This window comes from Scyliorhinus torazame, chromosome 1, assembly GCF_047496885.1.
Source record: "Scyliorhinus torazame isolate Kashiwa2021f chromosome 1, sScyTor2.1, whole genome shotgun sequence".
Taxonomy (NCBI): domain Eukaryota; kingdom Metazoa; phylum Chordata; class Chondrichthyes; order Carcharhiniformes; family Scyliorhinidae; genus Scyliorhinus; species Scyliorhinus torazame.
The window spans coordinates 315362876-315389653 of NC_092707.1; the positions used below are offsets into that span (position 1 = coordinate 315362876).

The 26778-nt window shown below is 49.3% G+C and overlaps 1 protein-coding gene across 3 annotated transcripts in view; it reads right to left on the bottom strand.

Moving 5' to 3' along the window:
* The window catches only part of LOC140424335 (echinoderm microtubule-associated protein-like 6), a 755202-nt gene that overhangs the window by 316231 nt on the left and 412193 nt on the right, over positions 1–26778 (bottom strand). For all 3 annotated transcript variants that reach the window (XM_072507857.1, XM_072507856.1, XM_072507859.1), the window contains 2 exons: positions 5757–5884; positions 687–828 (listed from right to left, as the gene is read on the bottom strand). In XM_072507857.1, coding sequence (XP_072363958.1) covers positions 687–828; positions 5757–5884 — 270 coding nt within the window. The remainder of the gene's footprint in view (positions 1–686; positions 829–5756; positions 5885–26778) is intronic.

Genomic DNA, 26778 nt, shown 5'->3' on the forward strand with positions numbered 1-26778 from the left:
GCTCTGGTTTCCTCCCACAGTCCAAAGATGTGCAGGTTAGGTGGATTCGCCATGATAAATTGCCCTTAGTGTCCATTTTCATTTCATTTTCAAAAAGATTAGGTGGGGATACTGGGTTACAGGGATAGGGTGGAGTTGTGGGCGTAGGTAGGGTGCTGTTACCAAGGGCTGGTGCAGACTTGATGGACCGAATGGCCTCCTTCTGCACTGTAAATTCTATGATTACAGATTAACAAGTTTGCATAGGCAATTTCCATTATAAACATAACATAGATAAACACTGATTGAAGAACATTTGCTCGCAGCATCTACAAAAATCAATCAAGGCCTATATCTAATTTTTATGATCACAATATTATTGGAGCCCAGTTATGTGGAAATGGTCAGCATTGCAATAGTTCTGGCAAATTACAAAAGAACATGATCAAACAAGCAAATGAAAAGGATGAATATGTAATATTCTTGTTAATGAACTGAATGCACCAAAAACTTTCAATTATAAATTTGCATCACGTGCTCTTCTGCATGATCAGTTCCTATGAAATATTCATCAGTGTAAATGTTTATTCTATGCATAAACATATTAAACAATTATGATTTGCAGTACAAAAATGGTTTTATGGAGAATGAGCAAAAGTGACACTTTTGACCGATTAAGCTAACTAAGAAAATAATTTAGCATTTACCTTTTTTAAGCTTACGCACTGCTAGCATACGATGGTTATAGGAGAGTTCCCAGATTCGCAATGTTTTGTCATCACTTACAGTAGCACAGATGGGAAGATTAGGATGAGCTGCAAGACCCCAAACCTCCCCTTCCATATGACCCTAATTGGATTCAAAAAAAAGCACTGCACATAATTTATAGTCATAGCATTGAAAGCGGAAAACAAAATTAAAATCAGATTTAAAATGGATAAATGTATATCATTTATTAAGCCCTTTGAATATCGATTTTTTTTTGTGTTAATCCTCTTATGTATTATAGTTACAAGATACCCGTTTTTTCAACTGCATTGATGTTGTGATATTGGAAAGATTTACTGATGAAATTTGCTGTTTCTTAAACCTTCAGCCTGTTATATACTATTTGCATTCAACAATTTTTAAAATTTATAAGCAGCAGATTGTTATGTTGCGGTTGTATTAAAGCTATTCCTTTCTTTAATGTATTTTATTCCAAACATATTCAAAAGTACAAAAACATAAATAAATCAAAAAACATTCTCCACACCTCACAGATTGTGCAACTTTTCCCCCCTCTTCACCCTCTCCCCTCCTGTGACGAACAATTCCTGCAACATGGCCATGATCAGTCCCCACCATGTCTCAAAGCCCTCTGCTGATCCCCTCAATTCAAACTTGATCTTTTCCAGACGGAGAAATTCATACAAGACCTCCAGTCAGGCCACCACCCTGGTGGCATTGTCGACCGCTATTCCAACAGAATTCTTCGCCGGGCTTCCTCCCCTCCATCAGCTCTGGCATTTCCAATACCCCAAAAATTGCCACCACAGAGTCCAGGCCAGCCTCTACTCCCACAATCTTCAATAATGAGTAATTTGAGTAATCTCTCTCGTAACTCAACCCCTGTAATCCAGGTATCCTCTTTGTAAACCTACATTGCACACCATCAAAGTCTAAGGTGTGGTGCCCAGATTTGCTTACAGTATTCCAAATGGGTCTAACCAGGTTTTTTTTAAATAGCTGCAGCATGACCTCTGTTTTCTTATATTCCAATCTTCTAGATATAAAGGCTGGCATTCCATTAGCCTTTTTCATTATTTTCTGCACTTGTTTCCGGCACGTTAAGGATCTATGCGCCTGAACCCCCAAGTCTCTTTGGACATCCACTGTACCGAACCTCTTTCCATTTAGATAGTACTCTGCTCTATTTTTTTTTGGTCCAAAATGGATAACCTCACCCTTGTTTACATTAAATTCCATCTGCCACAATTTGTCCATTCACCTAGACTGTCAATACCTTCTTGCAAATTTATGCTATCATCTACGCTGTCTAAAATGTCATCTAACTTTATATCATTTGAAAATCTACACATATGACTTTCTATGCCGTCATCTAAATCATTAATGAATAGAGTGAATAATTGAGACACCAACACAGATCCCTATGGTACACGACTAGCCACCTCCTGCCAATTGAAGTAATTACCCATTATCCCCACTGTCTGTTGCCTGCCACTCAACCAATCATGTCAATAATTTGCCCCCACCTCCACGGGCTTCCACCTTACTTAACCGTCTCGTGTGTGGAACTTTATCAAATGCCTTCTGGAAGTCAATATAAATTACATCCATAGACATTCCCTTGTCCACTACCTTAGTCACTTCTTCAAAATATTCATGAAGTTTAATCATGCATGACCTTCCCATCACAAAACCTTGTTGGTTCTCCCTGATGGACCAACATTTTGCACGGTGTTCAGTTACCCCATCCCTGACTGCAGACTCCAACAATTTCCCCATCACAGATCTGTAATTCCCTGGTTTCCCCTTTTCACTTCTTAAAAAGTGGAGTGACACGTTCAATTTTCCAAACCAGACTGTCTACTGCTGAATCTAGAGAACTCTGGAAGATTATAGTTAGGGCATCTACAATGTACTGCCCTCCTTCCTTTAACACCTTCGGATAGAAACTAGAAGGTCCTGTGGATTTGTCATTCTTCAGTTCCATTAATTTCCTAGTTACTGATGCTGTATTTACGTTAATTGTATTAAGCCCCTGTCCTCTATCGAGTATTAGTTTCTTGGGGACTTCCAGCAAGTTATCTTCCTTTTCTAAGATAGCACGGTAGCACAAGTGATTAGCACTGTGGCTTCACAGCGCCAGGGTCCCAGGTTCGATTCCCTGCTGGGTCACTATCTGTGCGGAGTCTGCATGTTCTCCGTGTGTGCGTGGGTTTCCTCCGGGTGCTCCGGTTTCCTCCCACAGTCCAAAGACGTGCAGGTTAGGTGGATTGGTCATGATAAATTGCCCTTAGTGACCAAAAAAGGTTAGGAGGGGTTATTGGTTACGGGGATAGGGCTTAAGTGGGTCAGGGCTTAAGTGGGTCCGTGCAGACTCTATGGGCTGAATGGCCTCCTTCTGCACTGTATGTTCTATGTTCTACTGTAAATATTTAGGCAAAGTAATTGTTCAACATGTCTGCCATTTCCCCATTATCACTGACAATATCTCCATTTTCAGTGGGCCTACATTGCTCTTCACCACCCTGCTTTCCCCTTCTGCTTGATTTTGATGTCCTTTTTAGTAGCTTTTATGAGCTGCTTTGTGACTCTTTTCTGTTCTTTGTATCCATCCCATTTGTCCAGCTCTGTGCTATGTCTTACATTGTTGTAAACCCTTTCTTTTAGTTTTATGCTGTCCCTAACCTCTTTACTTGTGAAGTGTAGTCTTTGAGGGGGGCTAGACAGCTGGTTTTAATGCAGAACAAGGCCAGCAGCGCGGGTTCAATTCCCGTACCGGCTGAGAATTCTGAATTATCCATCCATGTACCCGAACAGTGGCGACTAGGGGCTTTTCACAGGAACTTCATTGTGGTGTTAATGTAAACCTACTTGTGACAATAAAAGATTATTTATTTATTATTTTCCTCTCAGGTGTAAATCCTTGCTTTGTATTTCGTTAAATGTTTCTTTAAATACACTCCATTGATCTTCAGTCGTTTGACCTAAGAACAGATCTTCCCAGTTCACTGTGGACAGTCTCAGCCTCTGCCCATTAAAGTCAGCCTTACCCAAGTCTAAAATTCTAATATCTGAAACATGCTATTCACTTTCAAACGCTACACTGAATTCAATCATGTTGTGATCACTATTTGATCAATGTTCGTGCAGTTAGGCTACTAATTAAATTGGGGTCATTACTCATAACTAAATCTAATGTTTCCTAACCCCTTCTTGTATCAAGAACAAATTGCTGTAGGAAACTATTCCGGATACATTCCAGAAATTCACTACCTTTCTGACAGGTGCTTGTCTGCCTCTCCCAATCTATGTATAAGTTGAAATACCCCATTGTTACTACTTTGCCTTTGCCACACAGCTGCTTTTACACAATCTAGGACCTCTGAATTGCTCCCAGGGGTTGATTCACAACACCTATTACAGTTTTAGATCCTTTCTTCAGTTCCACCCACATGGTCTCCACTGGATGCTTTCCCCTCATTATATCCTCCCTCACCATTGAAGTGTTAGTATTTCTTATCAGTCAGGCTACTCCACCCCCTTTGCCATATTCTCTGTCCCTCCTGTAAACTTTATAACCAGGTATATTTAGTTCCCAGTCCCGATCATTCTGCAGCCATGTCTCTGTAATAGCTACATCATCATATTCTTCAATTTGCATTTGCGCCTGTTTGTGGGATATCTTTGCTTTGTCTAGCGCATGCTGCTTCCATTGGCATGCTTGTAGTCATGTGCTTAATGGCCTCCTCCTTCCTTCTCTCTGTCACTCTATGCGAAAGTACTTTCAGTTCAGTTCAGCTTCCTGACATTAAATGAAATTTAATGCAGTGTATGTTTTAAATGATTCTTTTTTGAAGAAAGTATGAGGATAGAGGGGCAATATAAACTAAATAGTGCAATTTTAAAGGGAATGCTCAAACAGATATAAGTAGACGGAAATCCCTAACTAGATGATTCATGTTTGGTAAGTTCATTTCTAACACTGACTCAAATTTTCTGGAGTCCTCTGCCAATGAAGGTACGCCCAACAAGAGGCCCATTTGCACAGATCTGGGAGGTTGCTGTGACGATCCCCACCATCTTGGATGCAGGCAGCTGCTTGAAACATCACTGGTTTTAACGTCACAGGCACCGCAACCGCACATGTGCGAAAGTGCACCCTTTGTAGTTGCGGAATTACCATATGCAACCATCAATGAAGCTGGATAATTTACTGTTCAACAGTAACTATTCAACACCTTTCCTCCTTTGTGCCTGGGCCACAATAGCAGTTTCCTTTTGAGACTTGAGATGGCACTCCTATTGTACTGTTAATTATGCAGGCGTCTGCTAATTATTGCATCACCCGGATCCAAGAATTTGGGAATGAGTACATTTTGCACACCCATCACAGATGTGTTTCCCATGTATCCAAAGTTCCACCTGATCTGATCTTAGGGCAGAAGGGGGCACAGTGGTTAGTACTGTTGCCTCATAGCTCCAGGAACCCAGGTTCAATTCCGGCTTCGGGTAATTGTCTGTGTGGAGTTTGCACTTTCTCCCCGTGTCTGCATGGGTTTCCTCCTGGTGCTCCGGTTTCCTCCGACAGTCCAAAGATGTGCAGGTTAGGTGGATTGGCGATGCTAAATTGCCCCTTAGGGTCCAAAAGGTTAGGTGGGGTTACTGGGTTACGGGGATAGGGTGGAGGCATGGCTCAAGTAGGGTGTTTTTCCAAGGGCCGGTGCAGACTTGATGGGCTGGATGGCCTCCTTCTGCACTATAAATTCTATGATCTTAATAATTATATAAATAAATGGATCCAACAAATTTAAGTGCTGTAAACTACATTCCCATGCTGGAGAGAATAGCAACAGCTTGTAAACCTTTTCAATATGACTAACACCCAGAGGAAAATTATCCCACAACAGCTATTAAGAAATAAAATAAAATGCTGGACCATACAGCCAAATTAATTGAGTTAAGGTCTGAAGTATTGAGTAGAAGCTATATTTCCTCTGGTCATGCTATGCTTTAAATTATTTTTTCTTGAATGGCAAAGAGATTATTACCTGAACCAGCAGGGTAATAGGTCCACTTTTATCTATTTCAAGTATTTCACCATTCTTGGTTCCTACAAGTATATGGCCGTGTCCCAATGTAATGGCACGTAATGAAGGATTGTCTTCCAGAAGTAAACCTGAAAATACACCATAGAATCACACAAGTTTCTGCATAAGGGTAGCCGAAGTCACCCTTGTATCGGCGTCAGACCTATCTACTGTATTCCGGTTTCTTTGTTCATTTCCTATACCATTTTATATTTTCCTTTATCAAATATTTTACTGGTATCCTTTTAAATGATCTGACGGATACATTATCACAAATGACTGCTGCAACTGTGTCACATATATCTTAAAATCTTTGCATGAAAAAAATCTTCTAGCCTCCTCTTTATACTTCTAATTCATTTTATGATTTTTTAATGCAAAGCCAAATGCTTTTGCTAACTTTTTTTTAAAAATCATACTATTTCCCCATTTGTGTGCCAAAACAACTTAAGTTCACCAGTAGCTAAACCACTAACTTTAACATTGCTTGATTACATTGATACACGATCAATAACTCCAGAAGCGAGATTGGAGACAATTGAAGGCTTTAAGACGCTAGATGTTTCACCCAGCAGCGCAGATACAGAAGAAAGCTGCTGGGGCGGCACGGGCTCTTTTATACCCCGCCTCGCAGGGCAGAGCTAACATACAAGCTTAACCAATGGGAACAAGTACATTCTCCAGCAATGGTATTCCGGCATTACCAGGTACCGTAATCCTTCTAACACAGACTACCACATACATGAAATAGGGGGAAAAAGTAGGTGGCCTGGATTTTGGAATAGTGATGTTGTCAGTGTTCACCACTATTTAAAAAGGGAGGTAGAGGGAAAGCAGGGAACTATAGAGCAGTCCGGCTGACATTGGTAGTGGGGAAATTGCTAGAGTCCTAAAAGATTTAATCGCAGAGCACTTGGAAAACAGTGGCAGGATTGGGCAGAGTTAGCATGGATTTACAAAAGGGAAGTCATGTTTAACAAATCTACTGGAATTCTTCAAGGAAGAAACACAGAGTTGACGAGGGGGAGCCAGTGATGTGATTTATTTGGACTTTCAGAAGGCTTTCAACAAAGTCCCACATGAGGGATTACCATGTAAAATTAAGGATCTGGGATTGGGGGTTGTGTATTGAGATGCATAGGAAACTGGTTGTCAGACCGGAAACAAAAGAATAGGAATAAATATATATTTTTCCAAATGGCAGGCAGTGACTAGTGGGTATTGCAGGGATCCGTGCTAGGACTCCAGCTATTCACAATATATATTAATGATTTAAATGAGGGAACTAAATGTGATATCTTCAAATTTGTAGATGACAAAAGTTGAGTGGGAGGGTGAGGATGCAGAAAAGCTTCAGTGTGATTTGGATAAGCTGAATAGTGGGGAAATGCATGGCAGATAAAGTTTGACAGCAAAAACAGGAAGGCAGATTATCTGAATGACTTATAGATTGAGAGAGAGGAATGTGCAAAAAGACTTGAATGTCCTTGTACACCAGTCGCTGAAAGTAAGCATGCAGGTTCAGCAGGCGGAAAAAAAGCCAAATGGTATGTTGGCCTACATAGTGAGAGTATTCAAGTGCAGGAGCAGAGATGTCTTGATGCAATTATACAAGGCCTGGAACGACACCTGGAATATTTTGTACAGTTTTGGTCTCCTTATCCGAGGAAGGATGTTCTTACAATAGAGGGAGTGCAATGAAGGTTTACCAGATTGATTTCTGAGATGGCGGGTCTGATGAACAAGGAAAATTGTGTTGGTTAGGATTATATTCGCTGGAATTTGGAAGAATGCTTTCAAAAAAACCTATAAAATTCTAACAGGACTAGACAGTGTAGATACAGGAAGGATGTTCCCAGTGACAGGGGAGACCAGAACCAGGGGACACAGTCTCAGGAAATGCGGTAAACCATTTAGGACTGAGATGAGGAGCAATTTCTTCACCCAGAGAGCAGTGTGCCTGTGGAATTCACTACCACAGAAAGCAGTTGAGGCCAAAACATTGTCTGCGGGATTCATCAGATGGCCTGAAGCTAACACCAATACTGGTTTGTCCTGTCGTGGACTCTCCTGGGAAGCTCTCTCCAGCAGATTCAGTTGAGAGATCCTAGCCTGTTTGTGTTTCTGGCCTTCTCTTTTTCTTATTCCAAAACAATCCATCTTCAGTTCTTCACAGTCCTGTTCCTTGCTTGCTGGCAGCTACAAAATGGAGGATTCCCTCCTCAGTAATTTCACACCTCGAGTGCGTGACGTTAGTGACCTGCTCTCTGATGCCACTTCTGGCGGGAAGACTCCATTGATTAAAAATCAAATCTGCTCCTGGGAGAGCGTGCTGACATCCAGATGAGGGCCTGCGCACTGATACCTCCGAGGGCACATATGAGCTGGACGGCCGGCATTCTTGAAAGCCAGTCGCGGCCAGCATTTTTAGAAGCTGGTCGTGGCCGTTGGGCATTTCTTCTCATGATCTGCAACGCCATGACCAATTGCTCCACTACCCTCCCGGCACCCGCCCACGGGTCACAACCCAGAGTTTGAAAATGACTGATATAGAGGTTGCCACAAATTGCCATCTCCATTGCAATCAATGAAGAAAAATTCCACTTCAAAACCTTATGGTGAAAAAAACTACACATTGTTGAATGAGATGTAACTGGCTTTTTAATAATGTACAAACTTTATAAGAGCATTTTAATAGCTCAGAAAATATTATATTTGTGGAATGTCAAATTTATCCACAATGATTTTTAAAAATCCACATATTTTAAAATATTTTGGGCTGGATTCTCCGTTTGAGCGAATGACACCGGGACTGAAGGCTGGGCATTCCACGGTCCCGATGGCTGCGTCGGTCCCGGAGCAATTCAGAACATGCTAATGGGCTAGCACTTGGTCCACGTGGAATTAGTGCAATTCCAACTCATGCCGCCGTAGATTTGCGGCGGTTGAGATTGACGCTGGAGAGTCTGACAAGCTGGAGCTGTCCATAAGCTCTCCACTGCCCACACACTCTCATTCCAACCAAGAAGATGCCATCCTGGAAAGCAGCCCCGAGGTTCGCAGATGCAGAGATGGAGATACTGCTGGATGCCATAGAGGAGAGGTGGGACACCCTGTTCCCCGGGGTGGGAAGGCGACTGCCACTCTCAGGCATCAACCGGTCTTGGGCGCAGGTGGCAGAAGCCATGAGCGCCACCGCAAGGGCCGGGCAGCATTGGAAAAAGCTGTGTCACCACCTCCGTGCTGCTAGCCCCACCCCTGCACCCCTCAGCCCCCACTCCCCCCAGAGGTAGGGACTCCCAAGGGGGCGGATGATCTGAGGACGGCTTGACTCCAGGGACAAGCTGCCGTTCAGACAGGTCCAGTGCTTCTGGAAAGCGTGGTCCGATCAATGTCGGAGTTGCAGGCGCAGAGCCGGGTACTACATTAGGGGGTGTCAATAACCATCCGGAGCTGCAGGTGCAGTTGGAGGAGTCCAACCACCTGCAGGAGCAGTGGACAGTGCCAGCCATGCGTTTTAAAACAATTCATTTAGGGGATGTGGGTGTCGCTGATTAGGCAAGCATTTATTGCCCATCCGAAGGTGGTAGTAGAACATAGAACATAGAAAAATACAGCACAGAACAGGCCCTTCGGCCCACGATGTTGTGCCGAACCTTTGCCCTAGATTAATCATAGATTATCATTGAATTTACAATGCAGGAGGGCATTCGGCACATTGAGTCTGCACCGGCTCTTGGAAAGAGCACCCTACCCGTAGTCAACAACTCCACCCAACACGAAGGGCAATTTTGGACACTAAGGGCAATTTATCATGGCCAATCCACCTAACCTGCACATCTTTGGACTGTGGGAGGAAACCGGAGCACCCGGAGGAAACCCACGCAGACACTGGGAGGATGTGCAGACTCCACACAGACAGTGACCCAAGCCGGAATCGAACCTGGGACCCTGGAGCTGTGAAGCAATTGTGCTATCCACAATGCTACCGTGCTGCCCTTAAGAACAACTAAATCTACACTATATCATTTTACCGTAATCCATGTACCTATCCACTAGCTGCTTGAAGGTCCCTAATGTTTCCGACTCAACTACTTCCACAGGCAGTGCATTCCATGCCCCCACTACTCTCTGGGTAAAGAACCTACCTCTGACATCCCCCCTATATCTTCCACCATTCACCTTAAATTTATGTCCCCTTGTAATGGTTTGTTCCACCCGGGGAAAAAGTCTCTGACTGTCTACTCTATCTATTCCCCTGATCATCTTATAAACCTCTATCAAGTTGCCCCTCATCCTTCTCCGTTCTAATGAGAAAAGGCCTAGCACCCTCAACCTTTCCTCGTAAGACCTACTCTCCATTCCAGGCAACATCCTGGTACATCTCCTTTGCACCTTTTCCAAAGCTTCCGCATCCTTCCTAAAATGAGTGAGTTGCCTTCTTGAACCACTGCAGTCCTTGAGGTGTAGGTACTCGCACTGTGCTGTTAGGGAGGGAGTTCTAGGAAGTTGCCCCAGCGACAGTGAAGGAACAGCGAAATATTTCTAAGTCAGGGTGGTGAGTGATTTGGAGGGGAACCTCCAGGTGGTGGGGTTCCCAGGTATCTGCTGCTCTTGTCTTTCTAGATGGTAGTGATTGTAGGTTTGGAAGGTGTTGTCTAAGGAACCTTGGTGAGTTATTGCAGTGCATCTTGTAGATGGTGCACATGGCTGCCACTGTTCGTTGGTGTTGGAGGGTTTAAATGTTTGTGGATGGGGGAGCAATCAAGCAGGCTGCTTTGTCCTGGATGGTGTCGCGCCTCTTGAGTGTTGTTGGAGCTGGACTCAGCCAGGCAAGTGAAGAGCATTCTATTAAATTCCTGACTTGTGCCTTGTAGACGGTGGACAGGCTTTGGGGAGTCAGGAGGTGAGTTACGCGTCACAGGATTCCTAGTCTTTGACCTGCCCTGTTAGCCACAGTATTAATGTGGCCAGTTCAGTTCAGTTCCTGATCAATGGTAACACCAATGGTGGGGGATTCAGCGATGGTAATGCCATTGAATGTCAGGGAGTGGTGGTTAGATCCTCTCTTGTAGGAGATGGTCATTGACTGGCACTTGCGTGGCGCGAATGTAACTTGCCACTTGTCAGACCAAGCCTGGATATTGTCTAGGTCTTGCTGCATTTGGATATGGACTGCTTCATTATCAGAGGAGTCACGATTGATGTTGAACATTGTGCAGTCATCCGCAAACATCCCCACTTCTGACCTCATGATGGAAGGGAGGTCATTGATGAAGCAGCTGAAAATGCTTGGGCCTAGGGCACTACCTAGAGGAACTCCTGCAATTATGTCCTGGAGTTGTGATGATTGACCTCCAACCCATCTTCCTTTGTGCCAGGTATGACTCCAACCAGCGGAGAGTTTCCCATTGACTCCAGTTTAGCTAGGGCTCCTTGATGCCATACTCGGTCAAATGCTGCCTTGATGTCAAGGGCAGTCACTCTCATTTCACCTCTGGTATTCAGCTCTTTTGTCCATGTGTGAACCAAGGCTGTAATGAGGTCAGGAGCTGAGTGACCCTGGCGGAACCCAAACTGGTGGAACGCAAACTAACCATCTGTGAGCAGGTTATTGTGGAGTAAGTGCCGCTTGATAGCACTGCTGATGACTCCTTCCAGCACTTCGCTGATGATGGAGAGCAGACTGATAGGGCGGTAATTGGCTGGTTTGGATTTATCCTGTTTCTTGTGTACAGGACACACCTGGGCAATTTTCCACATTGGCAGGTAGATTCCAGTGTTGTAGCTTAACTGGAACAGCTTGGCTAGGGGTGCAGCAAGTTCTAGATCACAAGTCTTCAGTACTATGGCTGGGATATTGTCAGGGCCCATAGCCTTTGCAGTATCCAGTGCCTTCAGCCTTTTCTTGATATCACTTGGAGTAAATCGTATTGGTTGAAGATTGACATCTGTGATGCTGGGGACCTCTGGAGGAGACCGAGATGGATCATCCACTCGGCACTTCTGGCTGAAGACTGTTGCGAATGCCTCAGCCTTGCCTTTTGCACATGTGCTGGGCTCTTTTACCAATGAGGATGGGGATATTTCTGGACCTACTCCTCCAGTGACTTGTTTAAATTTTGTTTAAATGTGGCAAGACTACAGAGTTTAGGTCTGATGCGTTCATTGTGGAATCACTTAGTTCTATTACTTGCTGTTTGGCACACAAGTAGTCCTGTGTTGCAGCTTCACGAGGTCCTTCCAGGCGCCGAGTGGAGACCTGTCTGGGATCTCCAAGACCTCTGTGCACAGGTGCATCCGCTCGGTAAGAGATGCCGTGTACACCTGGGTGGCACAATGCATCACCTTTGGCATGCACCTATCCCACCAGCTTGCCCAGGCAGTGGGATTCACCTGAAGACACCAGCATGCCCCAGGACGAGGGGGTGATTAATGGATGCATGTCCCCCTACGAACACAGCCATACGAGGGGATGCCCTTCATCAATCGGAAGGGATTTCTTTCCCCCAATGTGCAGCTGTGTGTGACCACCAGATGCACATCGTGTACGTCTGCACCCTCTATCCACGCAGTGTGCACAATGCCTTTGTCCTCTATGATGCCGAACACCTTCAAGGCATTCTCCCGGGTGAGGGGTTGGCTCTCGGATGACAGGGCTTATCTGGTGCAATCATGGCTGATGAAACTTATCCGGAGGCCTCAGAACGATGCGGAGAACTGCTATAATGATGCCCAAGCAGAGACCAGTGGTGTCATCGATTGGTGCATCGGTGTGCTAAAAGCGCGGTTCAGGTGCCTGGACTGCTCTGGAGGGGCCCTCCACTATAGCCCTGGGAGGATCTCCCGCATCATGGTGGCCTGCTGCATCCTTCACAATATAAAACTGCAGCGGGGCGACATAGAATCATAGAATCCCTACAGTGCAGAAGGAGGCCATTCGGCCCATCGAGTCTGCACCGGCCACCTCCACCATATGCCCGTAACCCAGTAACCCACCTAACCTTTTGGACACTAAGGGGTAATTTAGCATGGCCAATCCACCTAACCTTCACATCTTTGGACAGTGGGAGGAAACCAGAGCACCCAGAGGAAACCCACACAGACACGGGGAGAAAATGCACTCTATAATTTCTCAACCAGGAGGTTGAGATGGAGTGGCTGTAGCCAGCTCAGAAATTCCAGACTTGGAGATCCTTCTGAATTGCTTGGGGAGGTGGGGATGCTGGTGATTGGAGCAAAGCAGTCATGAGCAGGAGATAGGAACTCGGGGCAGGAACTTGGTGGGGTATGGGTAGAAGAACTTTGGGAGCTAGGCTAGCAAGACAATGGAGCGGGAGTTCAGGGCACGGTTGCCAGGAGTTTGGGGGAGAAAAGGTGTCAGATCTGGCAGGAGATTTGAGATGGGATAGGGCATAACAGCGCACTGTATAAAAAAAAAAATCCCGGGCGCGATTCATGGTGATGTGATGAGGCCATTGAATCTCGCGAGATTCATCAAAACCTTGTGAGATGTCATGATCTGGATCTTGCTCTTACTGGATGAAATCCAGATCAACATAGTTACATGAGCCATTAGGCTCTTGTAAATATGCTGCCGCCCAATTCTCCCGGCACCTCGGGACTACCAGCCTCCCCAGCAAGGCCGGGACCCGGCGCCGTTTAGTACTGGTCCACAAAAACGTGGACCAGGCGTAGTGGCAAATGTGGGGTTTCCCAGGCCGTTAGTGACCCCTGGGTGGTCAGGGTCAAGGCAGGACGGCCCCCTGACTTTCCCTCTTGCACAGCGCACCTTAGACCTCTGGTGCCCAGGTGGCAGTTTCAGGATGCCCAGGGCGACACTGCAAGGATCTGGGCCTGAGAGGGGAAATGGCCATGAAAAGAGGATGAGGCGAGTTTATGAAGGGAGGTTATGGGGGGTGGAGAGTGTCGGGCAGTTTTCATAGATGTTGCAGGGTGGCCTGTAGAGGTGTGGGGGGGGGGGGGGGGAGAGAGCCCTCTGAGACCCCACAGCAGGGTGTCCTCACTCGGGGTGGAGGGTGGTAATGCCCATGCGTGCGGGGGGTGATATTTCCTGTAGGTTGGGGCGGGAGGGGGTTACCCTCAAGCTCGCATATAGATCGGGACACTCTTTCAAAATGGCAGCCTGATCTCTGAGGAACCGGTCTCGCCGCAAGTTCAGCTCCCAGTGATGAAAACATGTCTATAGTGTGGGCTAGACTAGGGAGAACTTCCCAAGGCCCAAAGAAATTACTAAGCCTGGTTGAATAGCGGTGTGGATCTCATCCAAAACGCCGGTGAGAAACACCCTGCCAAATCCGGCCAAAATTACACTTCAAAATTTTTCCGGAGAATCACGTCGGAAGTGTGGTAGCAAGCGGGAATTACCACCAACTTCCCGGCACCCGGCCCAGCGAGGCCGGCAACGCAATTCAATGTTAATCGATCCACTTAACGAGGCTTCACGGACTTCTCACCGCAAATGAAGGCTCACCAGCTGATTCGCTGGGACCACGCTCACCAGCCTCCTGCTAACAAGGTCGAGCAGCACTTAAGCTGCACTTGCTCAGTCAATCCCAGCCATCCTGCAACAACGCTGCTGAGGAAACCAGCCTCAAGATTCAGGGACGCAGATCTGGGGAGGCTCTTAGACGCTGTGAATGCCAGCAGGGATCTGCTGTTCCCCCGACGTTCCAGGAGAGTCAGCCACAGGGCAGCCAGTGCTGACAAGGGCGAGGTGGCAGCCAATGCTGCCTGGGATGAGGTGAGCTCGGGGTAGTGTGACCAGGACTGGCCTTCAGTGCCGCAAAAATGTCAATGACCTTTGACACAAATGCCGCCTCTGCCCCACCCCCCCCAACCTCAAGGGAGCATACAGCCCTCAACTCCCCATGCGACCCCTAAGCCTACCTCTACTCCCTTCCCTCTGATGCATGATCAATAACTACTAAAACGAGGTTGTAGCACAACTGAAGGCTTTAATAAGCTAGAAGTGTTCCCCAGCAGCTCAGGTACAGAATGAGGGCTGCTGGGATGGCACAGGTTGTATTACCCCGCCTATCGGGGAGGAGCTACCATACTCTACAGCCAATGGTAAAACCCCTAGGTTTAACCAATGGCACTTCAGCCTCTCAGGTACCGTAATACCTGATGATACCACACCCTCAACCTCCCTTCACCCGCCTCCTGTGTGTGGGGCTAACGATGCCCCCTCTGTCTCCCCTCAGGAAAAGCTCTCCCATAATTGTCGGGCGAGGGCCCATACTGTTGGAGGCGTGGTGCACTTAGGAGCCCTCAACTCATTCACCTGGAGGTGACTGGGGAGGCCGACGACAGTTGGTTACCCAACATGGAGGCTGGCAGACAACGCAAAGGTGAGGAACCACCGGGCTCCACCGGGGCGCCTTGTAAAATGTGAGTCGTTATTGCCTTCCTGAATGACCCATCTCTCCCACTGACCACATGTCCATTCTCCTGCAGGTGCTCCAGGCGATAGCGCCGCCCCATTCCAGGTGGCACTGTCTCCTGCCTCCCACGAGAAGCATCTCGGAGGAGAGCTCCGAGGATGCAACTGTTACTGTCGTTGCACATTTGTCATCCCCACCCTCCACCAGCACAGATACCCACACCTCGGTGGGAAATGTTAGTGGTAAGGCATCGGGGGCACAATCTGGTATGCACCACGTTGCTGATGATGCACATCAGGTGGCGGCAGGAACCCCCAGGCAAGACAGCAGTTGGAGGGATGCTAGATCCCAGAACCCAGCTGGGTCCCAGCCTGAAGCTGATCCTGTGGTAGAGTTACCCGGAACTGATTGAGATGATAGGGGGCAGACGAGCCATTCAGATGGAGATGTCAGCGTCATTCCAGCAGATCCATAGCCGCCTAGAGCAGTCCAAGAGGCAACAGCCGCTGGAGATGTTGCCGGCAATGCGTGGCACCGAGGCCAACACTGCTAGGGTGGTGACCGCACTGGTGCATGACGTCGGCACCATTAGTGAAGTTTCCAAGGCGTTGCACAATCGGTGGCGGCCATAGCTGAGGCTCTTGGCAGAACATCCAACTCGCTGGGGGATGTCACCCAGTACCAGGCTGATCTTGATAAGGTTCTGCAGGACATGTCCCGCTCTCAGATGGGCATGACCGAGGCACTGCAGAGCATGTCCCAGTCACTGAGGAGCATAGCCGGGGGCAGACCACGGGTAAATGCCTGCGCTGGCAGAGCCAGATGATGGGGGAGCAGACAGGGCTTGAACCACCTGCCCCTCCATCCCAAGATGAACCCCAGGGCTCTATGGGCATCGAGCAGGAGGAGGGGCCGCTGAGTGCGAACGTGACCCTGTTTCATAGTGTGGCGACGGTGGCCACCAGCTCCCCCAAATTCCACCCCTCTGATGAGGCCACGTCTCAAAGTCAGTGCATGGGACAGGGAAGCATGGCTGTGTATGTGCCGAAAACAAATGCCCCGGGGGCCTTACGGCCTCAGAGCCCCCAGAGGATGCCCATCAGGGGCATCGGAGGCCTCTGGATAAGGTCGGCAGCTGGATGCCTCCAACTCTGATGTGCATCCTGGGGAAACAGACGTAGTAGAGCTAAGAGGGCCAAGCACGTTGAGGATTACCATGGGGAAAGTTGGTAGGTAGGTAGGGGGTAAGGAGGGTGGATGGGGGTTGGGAATCTTGAGAATGGGGAGTTGTAAAACACATTATACACCCTTGCACACAACCAGTATGATGCCTCTGTCACTTTCTCCTGCAATGCTGGCCGACCTCGGATCCTGTGGGCATCCCCCCCTCCCCCCCCTGTCCTCGTGGCACCCACCCACTCTCCGGCCATGAACATATCCCCGGATCTGTGTCCCATCCCCTGGGTGTTCGGATGTTGGCTGCTACGTGTGTGGTGTTGGCTCCCGTGGTGTTCATGCACAGTGGTCAGGCATCAAGGTGTGATTGGGATGTGAGGTAATGATTCCCACACGCTGGGCAATGACTCCCACATGCTACATGACCCTCCCACCCACGGGAATCCATTTGGGATGTGTAAAGTGCTCACTTAACCACGACTGCCAATTCCCTGTCAGCAATAGCCTTCAGCTGCATGGCCAGGGGCCTCGGCAATAAGTGGGGGTTATGGGTGGTCACTGGGGAAGACGGGCAGGGACAAAGATTGCCTCCAGAACGGGTAAACGACCAGGGGCTGGCATGGTGATGCCGCGAGTCGTCCCCCAGGGGAGGGCAAACAGGCAGAGGTCGTCGTACATAGTAGTACTAACGACATAGGCAGGAAGGGGCATGAGGTCCTGCAGCAGGAGTTCAGGGAGCTAGGCAGAAAGTTAAAAGACAGGACCTCTAGGGTTGTAATCTCGGGATTACTCCCTGTGCCACGTGCCAGTGAGGCTAGAAATAGGAAGATAGAGCAGCTAAACACGTGGCTAAACAGCTGGTGTAGGAGGGAGGGAGGGTTTCCGTTATCTGGACCACTGGGAGCTTATCCGGGGCAGCTGACCTGTATAAGAAGGACGGGTTGCATCTAAACTGGAGAGGCATAAATACCCTGGCCACGAGGTTTGCTAGTGTTACACGGGAGGGTTTAAACTAGTATGGCAGGGGGACGGGCACGGGAGCAATAGGTCAGAAGGTGAGAGCATTGAGGGAGAACTAGGGAATAGGGCCAGTATGGCTCTGAGGCAGAGCAGACAGGGAGAAGTTGCTGAACACAGCAGGTCTGGTGGCCTGAAGTGCATATGTTTTAATGCAAGAAGTATAACAGGTAAGGCAGATGAACTTAGAGCTTGGATTAGTACTTGGAGCTATGATGTTGTTGCCATTACAGAGACCTGGTTGAGGGAAGGGCAGGATTGGCAGCTAAACGTTCCAAGATTTAGATGTTTCAGGCGGGATAGAGGGGGATGTAAAAGGGGTGGCGGAGTTGCACTACTGGTTAGGGAGAATATCACAGCTGTACTCCGGGAGGACACCTCAGAGGGCAGTGAGGCTATATGGGTAGAGATCAGGAATAAGAAAGGTGCAGTCACAATGTTGGGGGTTTACTACAGGCCTCCCAATAGCCAGCGGGAGATAGAGGAGCAGATAGGTAGACAGATTTTGGAAAAGAGTAAAAACAACAGGGTTGTGGTGATGGGAGACTTCAACTTCCCCAATATTGATTGGGACTCACTTAGTGCCAGGAACTTAGACGGGGCAGAGTTTGTAAGGAGCATCCAGGAGGGCTTCTTAAAACAATATATAGACAGTCCAACTAGGGAAGGGGCTGTACTGGACCTGGTATTGGGGACTGAGCCCGGCCAGGTGGTAGAAGTTTCAGTAGGGGAGCATTTCGGGAACAATGACCACAATTCAGTAAGTTTTAAAGTGCTGGTGGACAAGGATAAGAGTGGTCCTAGGGTGAATGTGCTAAATTGGGGGAAGGTTAATTATAGCAATATTAGACGGGAACTGAAGAATCTAGATTGGGGGTGGATGTTTGAGGGTAAATTAACATCTGACATGTGGGAGGCTTTCAAGTGTCAGTTGAAAGGAATTCAGGACCAGCATGTTCCTGTGAGGAAGGATAAATATGGCAATTTTCGGGAACCTTGGATAACGAGCGATATTGTAGGCCTCGTCAAAAAGAAAAAGGAGGCATTTGTCAGGGCTAAAAGGCTGGGAACAGACGAAGCCTGTGTGGAATAGAAGGAAAGTAGGAAGGAACTTAAGCAAGGAGTCACGAAAAGTCATTGGCAAACAGGGTTAAGGAAAATTCCAAGGCTTTTTACACGTACATAAAAAGCAAGAGGGTAGCCAGGGAAAGGGTTGGCCCACTGAAGGACAGGCAAGGGAATCTGTGTGTGGAGCCAGAGGAAATGGGCATGTTGCCATACTTTGCATCAGTATTCACCAAAGAGAAGGAATTGGTGGATGTTGAGTCTGGAGAAGGGTGTGTAGATAGCCTGGGTCACATTGAGATCCAAAAAGACGAGGTGTTGGGCGTCTTGAAATATATTAAGGTAGATAAGTCCCCAGGGCCATATGGGATCTACCCCAGAATACTGAAGAAATGAAAAAATGAAAATCGCTTATTGTCACAAGTAGGCTTCAAATGAAGATACTGTGAAAAGCCCCTAGTCGTCACATTCCGGCGCCTGTTCGGGAAGGCTTTTATGGGAATTGAACCGTGCTGTTGGCCTGCCTTGGTCTGCTTTCAAAGCCAGCGATTTAGCCCTGTGCTAAACAGGCCCTAAGTGAGCCCCTAAGGAGGAGGCTCGAGAGGAAATTGCTGAAGCCTTGACAGAAATCTTTGGATCCTCACTGTCTTCAGGTGATGTCCCGGAGGACTGGAGAATAGCCGCTGATGTTCCTTTGTTTAAGAAAGGTAGCAAGGATAATCCAGGGAACTACCGGTGAGCTTTACGTCAGTGGTAGAGAAATTACTGGAGAGAATTCTTCGAGACAGGATCTACTCCCATTTGGAAGCAAATGGACGTATTAGTGAGAGGCAGCATGGTTTTGTGAAGGGGAGGTTGTGGCTCACTAACTTGATAAGAGTTTTTCGAAGCGGTCACAAAGATGATTGATGCAGGTAGGGCAGTGGATGTTGTCTATATGGACTTCAGTAAGGCCTTTGACAAGGTCCCTCATGGTAGACTAGTACAAAATGTGAAGTCACACGGGATCAGGGGTGAGCTGGCAAGGTGGATACAGAACTGGCTAGGTCATAGAAGGCAGAGAGTAGCAATGGAAGGATGCTTTTCTAGTTGGAGGGCTGTGACCAGTGGTGTTCCACAGGGATCAGTGCTGGGACCTTTGCTCTTTGTAGTATATATAAATGATTTGGAGGAAAATGTAACTGGTCTGATTAGTAAGTTTGCAGACGACACAAAGGTTGGTGGAATTGCGGATCGCGATGAGGACTGTCAGAGGATACAGCAGGATTTAGATTGTTTGGAGACTTGGGCGGGGAGATGGCAGCTGTAGTTTAATCCGGACAAATGTGAGGTAATGCATTTTGGAAGGTCTAATGCAGATAGGGACTATCCAGTGAATGGTAGAACCCTCAAGAGTATTGAAAGTAGGAGAGATCTAGGTATACAGGTCCACAGGTCACTGAAAGGGGCAACACAGGTGGAGAAGGTAGTCAAGAAGGCATACGGCATGCTTGCCTTCATTGGCCGGGGCATTCAGTATAAGAATTGGCAAGTCATGTTGCAGCTGCATAGAACCTTAGTTAGGCCACACTTGGAGTATAGTGTTCAATTCTGGTCGCCACACTACCAGAAGGATGTGGAGGCTTTAGAGAGGGTGCAGAAGAGATTTACCAGAATGTTGCCTGGTATGGAGGGCATTAGCTATGAGGAGCAGTTGAATAAACTCGGTTTGTTCTCACTGGAATGACAGAGGTTGAGGGGAACCTGATAGAGGTCTACAAAATTATGAGGGGCATGGACCGAGTGGATAGTCAGAGGCTTTCCCCCAGGGTAGAGGGGTCAATTACTAGGGGGCATAGGTTTAAGGTGCGAGGGGCAAGGTTTAGAGAAGATGTACAAGGCAAGTATTTTTTACACAGAGGGTAGTGGGTGCCTGGAACTCGCTGCCGGGGGAGGTGGTGGAAGCAGGGACATTAGTGACATTTAAAAAAATATATATATATTTTTATTAAGGTTTTTTAACAACACAATTTTTTCCCCTTACAAACAATACCTCCCCCCGCCCCCCCGTAACAAAATAATGCAAATTCTCCCTGAGCAATATATATATACAAGGCAAGATGGTATATTTACATAGCTTTATACACTGGCTCTTGGCCGCGCGTACCGTTTCCCCCCACCCTCCATGCTATCTCCCACTCGTCCATCCCCTCAGACAGTCTCTCGTTCCCCCCCCCCCCCCACAAGGGTTGCTGCTGCTGCTGATCGACCTTCTTCTAACGCCCCGCAAGATAATCTAGGAACGGTTGCCACCGCCTGTAAAACCCCTGTGCAGACCCTCTCAAAGCAAACTTAATTCTCTCCAATTTTATGAACCCCGCCGTGTCATTAACCAAGGCCTCCAGGTTAGGGGGCTTCGCCTCCTTCCACAGTAGCAAGACCCTTCGCCGGGCTACTAGGGACGCAAAGGCCAGAATTCCGGCGTCTTTCTCGTCCTGCACTCCCGGCTCATCCACTACTCCAAATATTGCTGGCCCCCAGCTTGGCTTGACCCGGACTTTCACCACCTGGGATATTACTCCCGCCACTCCTCTCCAGAACCCCTCCAATGCCGGGCATGACCAAAACATATGGACATGGTTCGCCGGGCTCCCTGAACATCTTTCACATCTATCCTCTACCCCAAAGAACCTACTCAGCCTCGCCCTCGTCAGATGCGCTCTGTGAACCACCTTAAATTGTATCAGACTGAGCCTGGCACACGAGGAAGAGGTATTAACCCTACCCAGAGCGTCGGCCCATAGCCCTTCCTCAATCTCCTTCCTCAATCTCCTCCCCCAGCTCCTCCTCCCATTTACCTTTCAGTTCTTCTACTAGCGCTTCCCCCTCTTCTTTCATCTCTTGGTATATTTCCAATACCTTGCCCTCCCCGACCCATACACCCAAGATCACCCTATCTTGAACTTCTTGTGCCGGGAGCAACGGAAATTCCCTCACCTGTCGCCTCACAAAAGCCCTCACCTGCATATATCTAAATGCATTTCCCGGGGGTAACTCAAATTTCTCCTCCAGTGCCCCTAGACTCGCAAATGTCCCGTCAATGAACAGGTCCCCCATTCTTCTTATCCCCGCCCGATGCCAGCCTTGGAACCCCCCGTCCATCTTCCCCGGGACAAACCGGTGGTTACCCCGGACCACATCCTCTTCCATGCCGCCCCCTCTCCCTCCATAACCCACTTACGGATCATCGCCACATTTGCTGCCCAGTAGTAACTCTCTACCCTCCTTGGTCCCTGTTGCGTTCCAAGAACCCTCTCCTAACCCTCGGGGTCTTATTTGCCCACACATACCCCATACTCCTACCTACTCTCTTGAAAAAGCCCTTGGTGATCACGATGGGGAGGCACTGAAACACAAACAAAACCCTCGGAAGGACCACCATTTTGACCGACTGCACCCTACCCGCCAACGAGAGCGGGAGCATGTCCCATCTTTTAAAATCCTCCTCCATTTGCTCCACCACCCTCGTCAAATTCAATTTATGTAGGGCCCCCCAACTTCTGGCTATCTGGATCCCCAGATACCGAAAACTCCTCTCTGCCCTCCTCAGCGGCAGGTCCCCTATCCCTCTTTCTTGGTCCCCTGCCTGTAATACAAAAAGCTCACTCTTCTCTACATTAAGCTTGTAGCCCGAAAACTCTCCAAACTCCTTCAGAGTCTGCATGACCTCCACCAACCCCTCCATTGGGTCCGCCACGTATAGCAGCAGGTCATCCGCATATAGCGATACCCGATGCTCCTCTCCCCCGCGGACTATCCCCCTCCATTTCTCAGACTCCCGAAGTGATATGGCCAAGGGTTCGATCGCCAATGCAAACAACAGGGGGGACAGGGGGCACCCCTGTCTCGTCCCTCGGTACAGCCGAAAGTACTCTGACCTCCGCCGGTTTGTCACTACGCTCGCCACCGGGGCGCTGTAAAGGAGCTTAACCCATCTAATAAACCCTCCCCCGAACCCAAACCTGTGCAATACCTCCCAGAGGTACTCCCACTCTACTCGGTCAAAGGCTTTTTCCGCGTCCATAGCTGCCACTATCTCCGCCTCTCCCTCCTCCCATGTCATCGTTATCACGTTTAAGAGCCGCCGCACATTGGTATTTAACTGCCTGCCCTTTACGAATCCCGTTTGGTCCTCGTGAATCACCCCCGGGACACAGTCCTCAATCCTAGTGGCCAGTACCTTCGCCAATAGCTTAGCATCCACATTGAGGAGCGAAATCGGCCTGTACGATCCACATTGCAGTGGATCCTTGTCTCGCTTTAGGATCAGGGAGATTGTCGCCTCCGACATTGTCTGGGGCAGGGTTCCGTCCTCTCTTGCCTCGTTGAAGGTCCTCACTAGTAGCGGGGCCAGCAGGTCCACATATTTTCTGTAGAATTCCACCGGGAACCCGTCCGGCCCCGGGGCCTTCCCCGCCTGCATGCTCCCCAAACCCTTATTCAACTCCTCCAGCCCAATTGGTGCCCCCAAACCAACTGCCTCCTGCTCCTCCACCCTCGGGAACCCCAGCTGGTCCAGGAATCGCCTCATCCCCCCTTCCCCCCCTGGGGGCTGGGATCTGTACAGCTCTTCATAAAAGTCCTTCCACACCTTATTTATTTTCGTTGCACTTCGTACCGTGGCTCCCCTTCCATCTTTGATTCCCCCTATTTCCCTCGCTGCCGCCCTCTTACGGAGCTGGTGCGCCAGCATCCGACTAGCCTTTTCCCCATACTCGTAAGTCGCCCCTTGTGCCTTCCTCCACTGTGCCTCCGCCTTGCCCGTGGTCAGCAGGTCAAACTTCGTCTGGAGCCGTCGCCTTCCCCAAGTAATCTTTCCTCCGGGGCCTCTGCGTATCTCCTGTCCACCCGCAAGATCTTCCCCACTAACCTCTCCCTTTCCATTCCCTCTATCTTCTCCCGATGAGCCCTGATGGAGATCAGCGCTCCCCTGATCACCGCCTTCAACGCCTCCCATACCACCCCCACTCGCACCTCCCGGTTGTCGTTGGCCTCCAAGTACCTTTCAATACACCCCCTCACCTTCCCACACACCACCTCATCGGCCAGCAGTCCCATATCCAGCCGCCACAGCGGCCGTTGGTCCCTGTCCTCTCCCAGCTCCAGTTCCACCCAGTGCGGGGCATGGTCCGAAACGGCTATGGCCGAATACTCCGTCCCCCCCACTCTCGGGATGAGCGCCCTGCCCAGAACAAAGAAATCTATCCGGGAGTAAGCCTTATGCACGTGGGAGAAAAAAGAAAATTCCCTGGCCTGCGGTCTTGCAAACCTCCATGGGTCTACTCCCCCCATCTGATCCATAAACCCCCTAAGTACCTTGGCCGCCGCCGGCCTCCTTCGCGTCCTTGATCTGGAGCAGTCCAGTGCTGGGTCCAGCACCGTATTGAAGTCCCCTCCCATTATTAGTCCTCCTATCTCCAAGTCCGGAATGCGCCCCAACATGCGCTTCATGAATCCAGCATCATCCCAGTTCGGGGCGTATACATTTACCAACACCACCCACGTCCCTTGCAACCTACCGCTCACCATCACATATCTCCCTCCATTATCCGCTACGATAGTCTTGGCCTCAAATGACACATGCTTTCCCACCAGAATTGCCACCCCTCTATTTTTTGCGTCCAATCCCGAATGAAATACCTGTCCTACCCATCCCTTTTTTAACCTGACCTGGTTCGCCACCTTCAGGTGTGTCTCTTGGAGCATTGCCACATCTGCCTTCAGTCCCTCTAAGTGCGCGAACACTCGAGCCCGCTTCACCGGCCCATTCAGGCCCCTCACGTTCCACGTTATCAGCCGGATTGGAGGGACTCTCAACCCCCCCCCCCCCCCCCCCCCCGACTATCCATCTCCTTTTCTGGGCCAGTCCCTTGTCTGCGTCTCCCTCACTCTCCAGTCCCCCAGCTGGGGGACCCCCGTCCCAGCCACCTCTTCTGTGTCCCGTTCTCTTTCGGCCAGTGCAGCAGCAACCCTTTTCCCCCCCCCCCCCCCGCTAGATCCCCGTCTAGCTTTTTTGCTCCCCCCATATCCCTGCCGTAAGTCAGCTGACACCTGCTGACCCCGGCTTCCCCCGCCATCCCTTTAACCCCCCTGTGTGGGACTCTCCCAATCAATGTACATTCCTTTGTCCCCTTCCCGCCCTTTTTTTTTTGCCGCGCGCGGGGAAAAAACCCCGCGCTTCCCAAAGCCTGCCCCGCCCCCCATGGCGCTGCTCCCGTCATGGCCTTGTCCCTCTCCCCCAGCCCATATATCCTTTCCTGCGCGTGATTGACCCCCTATGTACAACAAACATCATACTTCACCCCTCAAACACCCCCCTCTCACACAAACCCTCAATTAGAGTCCAATTTTTCAGCTAATATAAAAGGTCCACGCCTCTTCGGGCGTTTCGAAGTAGTGGTGTTGGCCATTATGTGTAACCCACAGTCGCGCTGGCTGCAGCATTCCAAATTTCACCCCTTTCCGGTGCAGCACCGCTTTGGCCCGGTTGAAACCCGCTCTCCGCTTCGCGACCTCCGCGCTCCAGTCCGGGTATATTCTGATCTCTGCACTGTCCCACTTGCTGCTCCGTTCCTTCTTGGCCCATTTCAGGACCCTCTCTCTGTCCGTAAACCGGTGAAATCTCACCACCATCGCCCTTGGCGGCTCTTTTGCATTGGGCTTCCTCGCTAGCACTCGGTGCGCCCCATCCAGCTCCAGCAATCTCGGGGGGGCCTCCACACCCATCAGCGTCCCGATCATTGTGCCCACATATGCCGCGGCATCGGCCCCCTCCATTCCTTCTGGGAGACCCAGGATCCTCAAGTTGTTTCTCCTTGATCTGTTCTCCAGGTCTTCGAGTCTTCCCGCCCACGTCCTGTGCAGCGCCTCGTGCCACTCCACTCTCTCCGCCAGGCCCACGAGCTCGTCGCCGTTCTCACTCACTTTTTCCTGGATCTCCTGAATCTTCACCTCTTGGGCTTTCTGGGTTGCTCCAAGTTTTTCCACCATTGCCAGTATAGGCACCACCATCTCCTTACGCAGCTCCTCGGAGCAGCACTTGATGAACTCTTTCATCTCCTCTCTGTCTGAGGGTGCCGCCATTTTGTTTTTTTCTTCTTTCTTCTCCCGCTGCTCCAGGGCCGCTTTCCTTGCCGTTTCACTGCGGGTCCGGTCCATGCAGGGCTGTAGGGGGCTTCCTCCGTTCTTCCCCACGGGTTTTTTTTTTTTTTTTTTTTTAAACAGGTCTGTTGGGGCTCCGTTAGCGGGTCCAAAAGTCCGTTTCTGCGGGAGCTGCCGACTCGCGCGGCTTAGCTCTGCATCGCCGCGACCCAGAAGTTCATTAGTGACATTTAAGGGGCATCTTGACAAATACATGAAAAGGATGGGAATAGAGGGATACGGACCCAGGAAGTGTAGAAGACTGTAGTTTGGTTGGGCAGCATGGTCGGCACGGGCTTGGAGGGCTGAACGGCCTGTTCCTGTGCTGTACTTTTCTTTGTTCTTTGTTGTTCTAGTTGCCCCTCCAGTGCCTCCCTCTCACCATCCTATGGTAGCTCACCCCTATGGAGGGTCCCCCACCCAGCAATGGGGCGGCAAACCCAGAACCCCCGGGCTCTTTGCGTGTGAGCATAGATGGCTACCCACCTCCTCGGCTCCCCACAGAAGCCCTTCTGCCAGGTTCACGATTTTCAAAAGGAGTACTAATCGGTGCAGTTTGAGCATTTGCTGGGGAGGCCGCTGAATGATGGGAGGCCGTTGGATATGGGGTGGCTCTCGTTAATTGTATGGAAATTGGGCTTAAGTGGTGATAATTGGTTTCTCGCCTCGCTACGACGAGATCCCGATTTCGCCTACGAGAGCGGGCCAATTGCATCGCAAACTGTTTGGCGCCTGGCGCAATTCTCGTTTTTGCCCTCCCCACTCTTCACCGGCCCCGTTTCGCTTGAGCGAGAGCGTAACGACGCCGGAATATCACGGTGGAATGTAAAAGGTTTCTCTATCTACTCTGTCACAGCCCCACATAATTTTGAACATCCCTATTAAATTTTTCCTTAACCTTCTTTGCCGTAATGAGAACAATCCCAGTTATTTAGGACTGAGATGAGGAGAAATTTCTCTTATTATGAAGGGCAGCATTATTATTTATGGGCAGCACAAGTGGGTAGCACTGTGGCTTCACAGCGCCAGGGTCCCAGGTTCGATTCCCTGCTGGGTCACTGTCTGTGCGGAGTCTGCACATTCTCCCAGTGTGCGTGGGTTTCCTCCGGGTGTTCTGGTTTCCTCCCACAGTCCAAAGA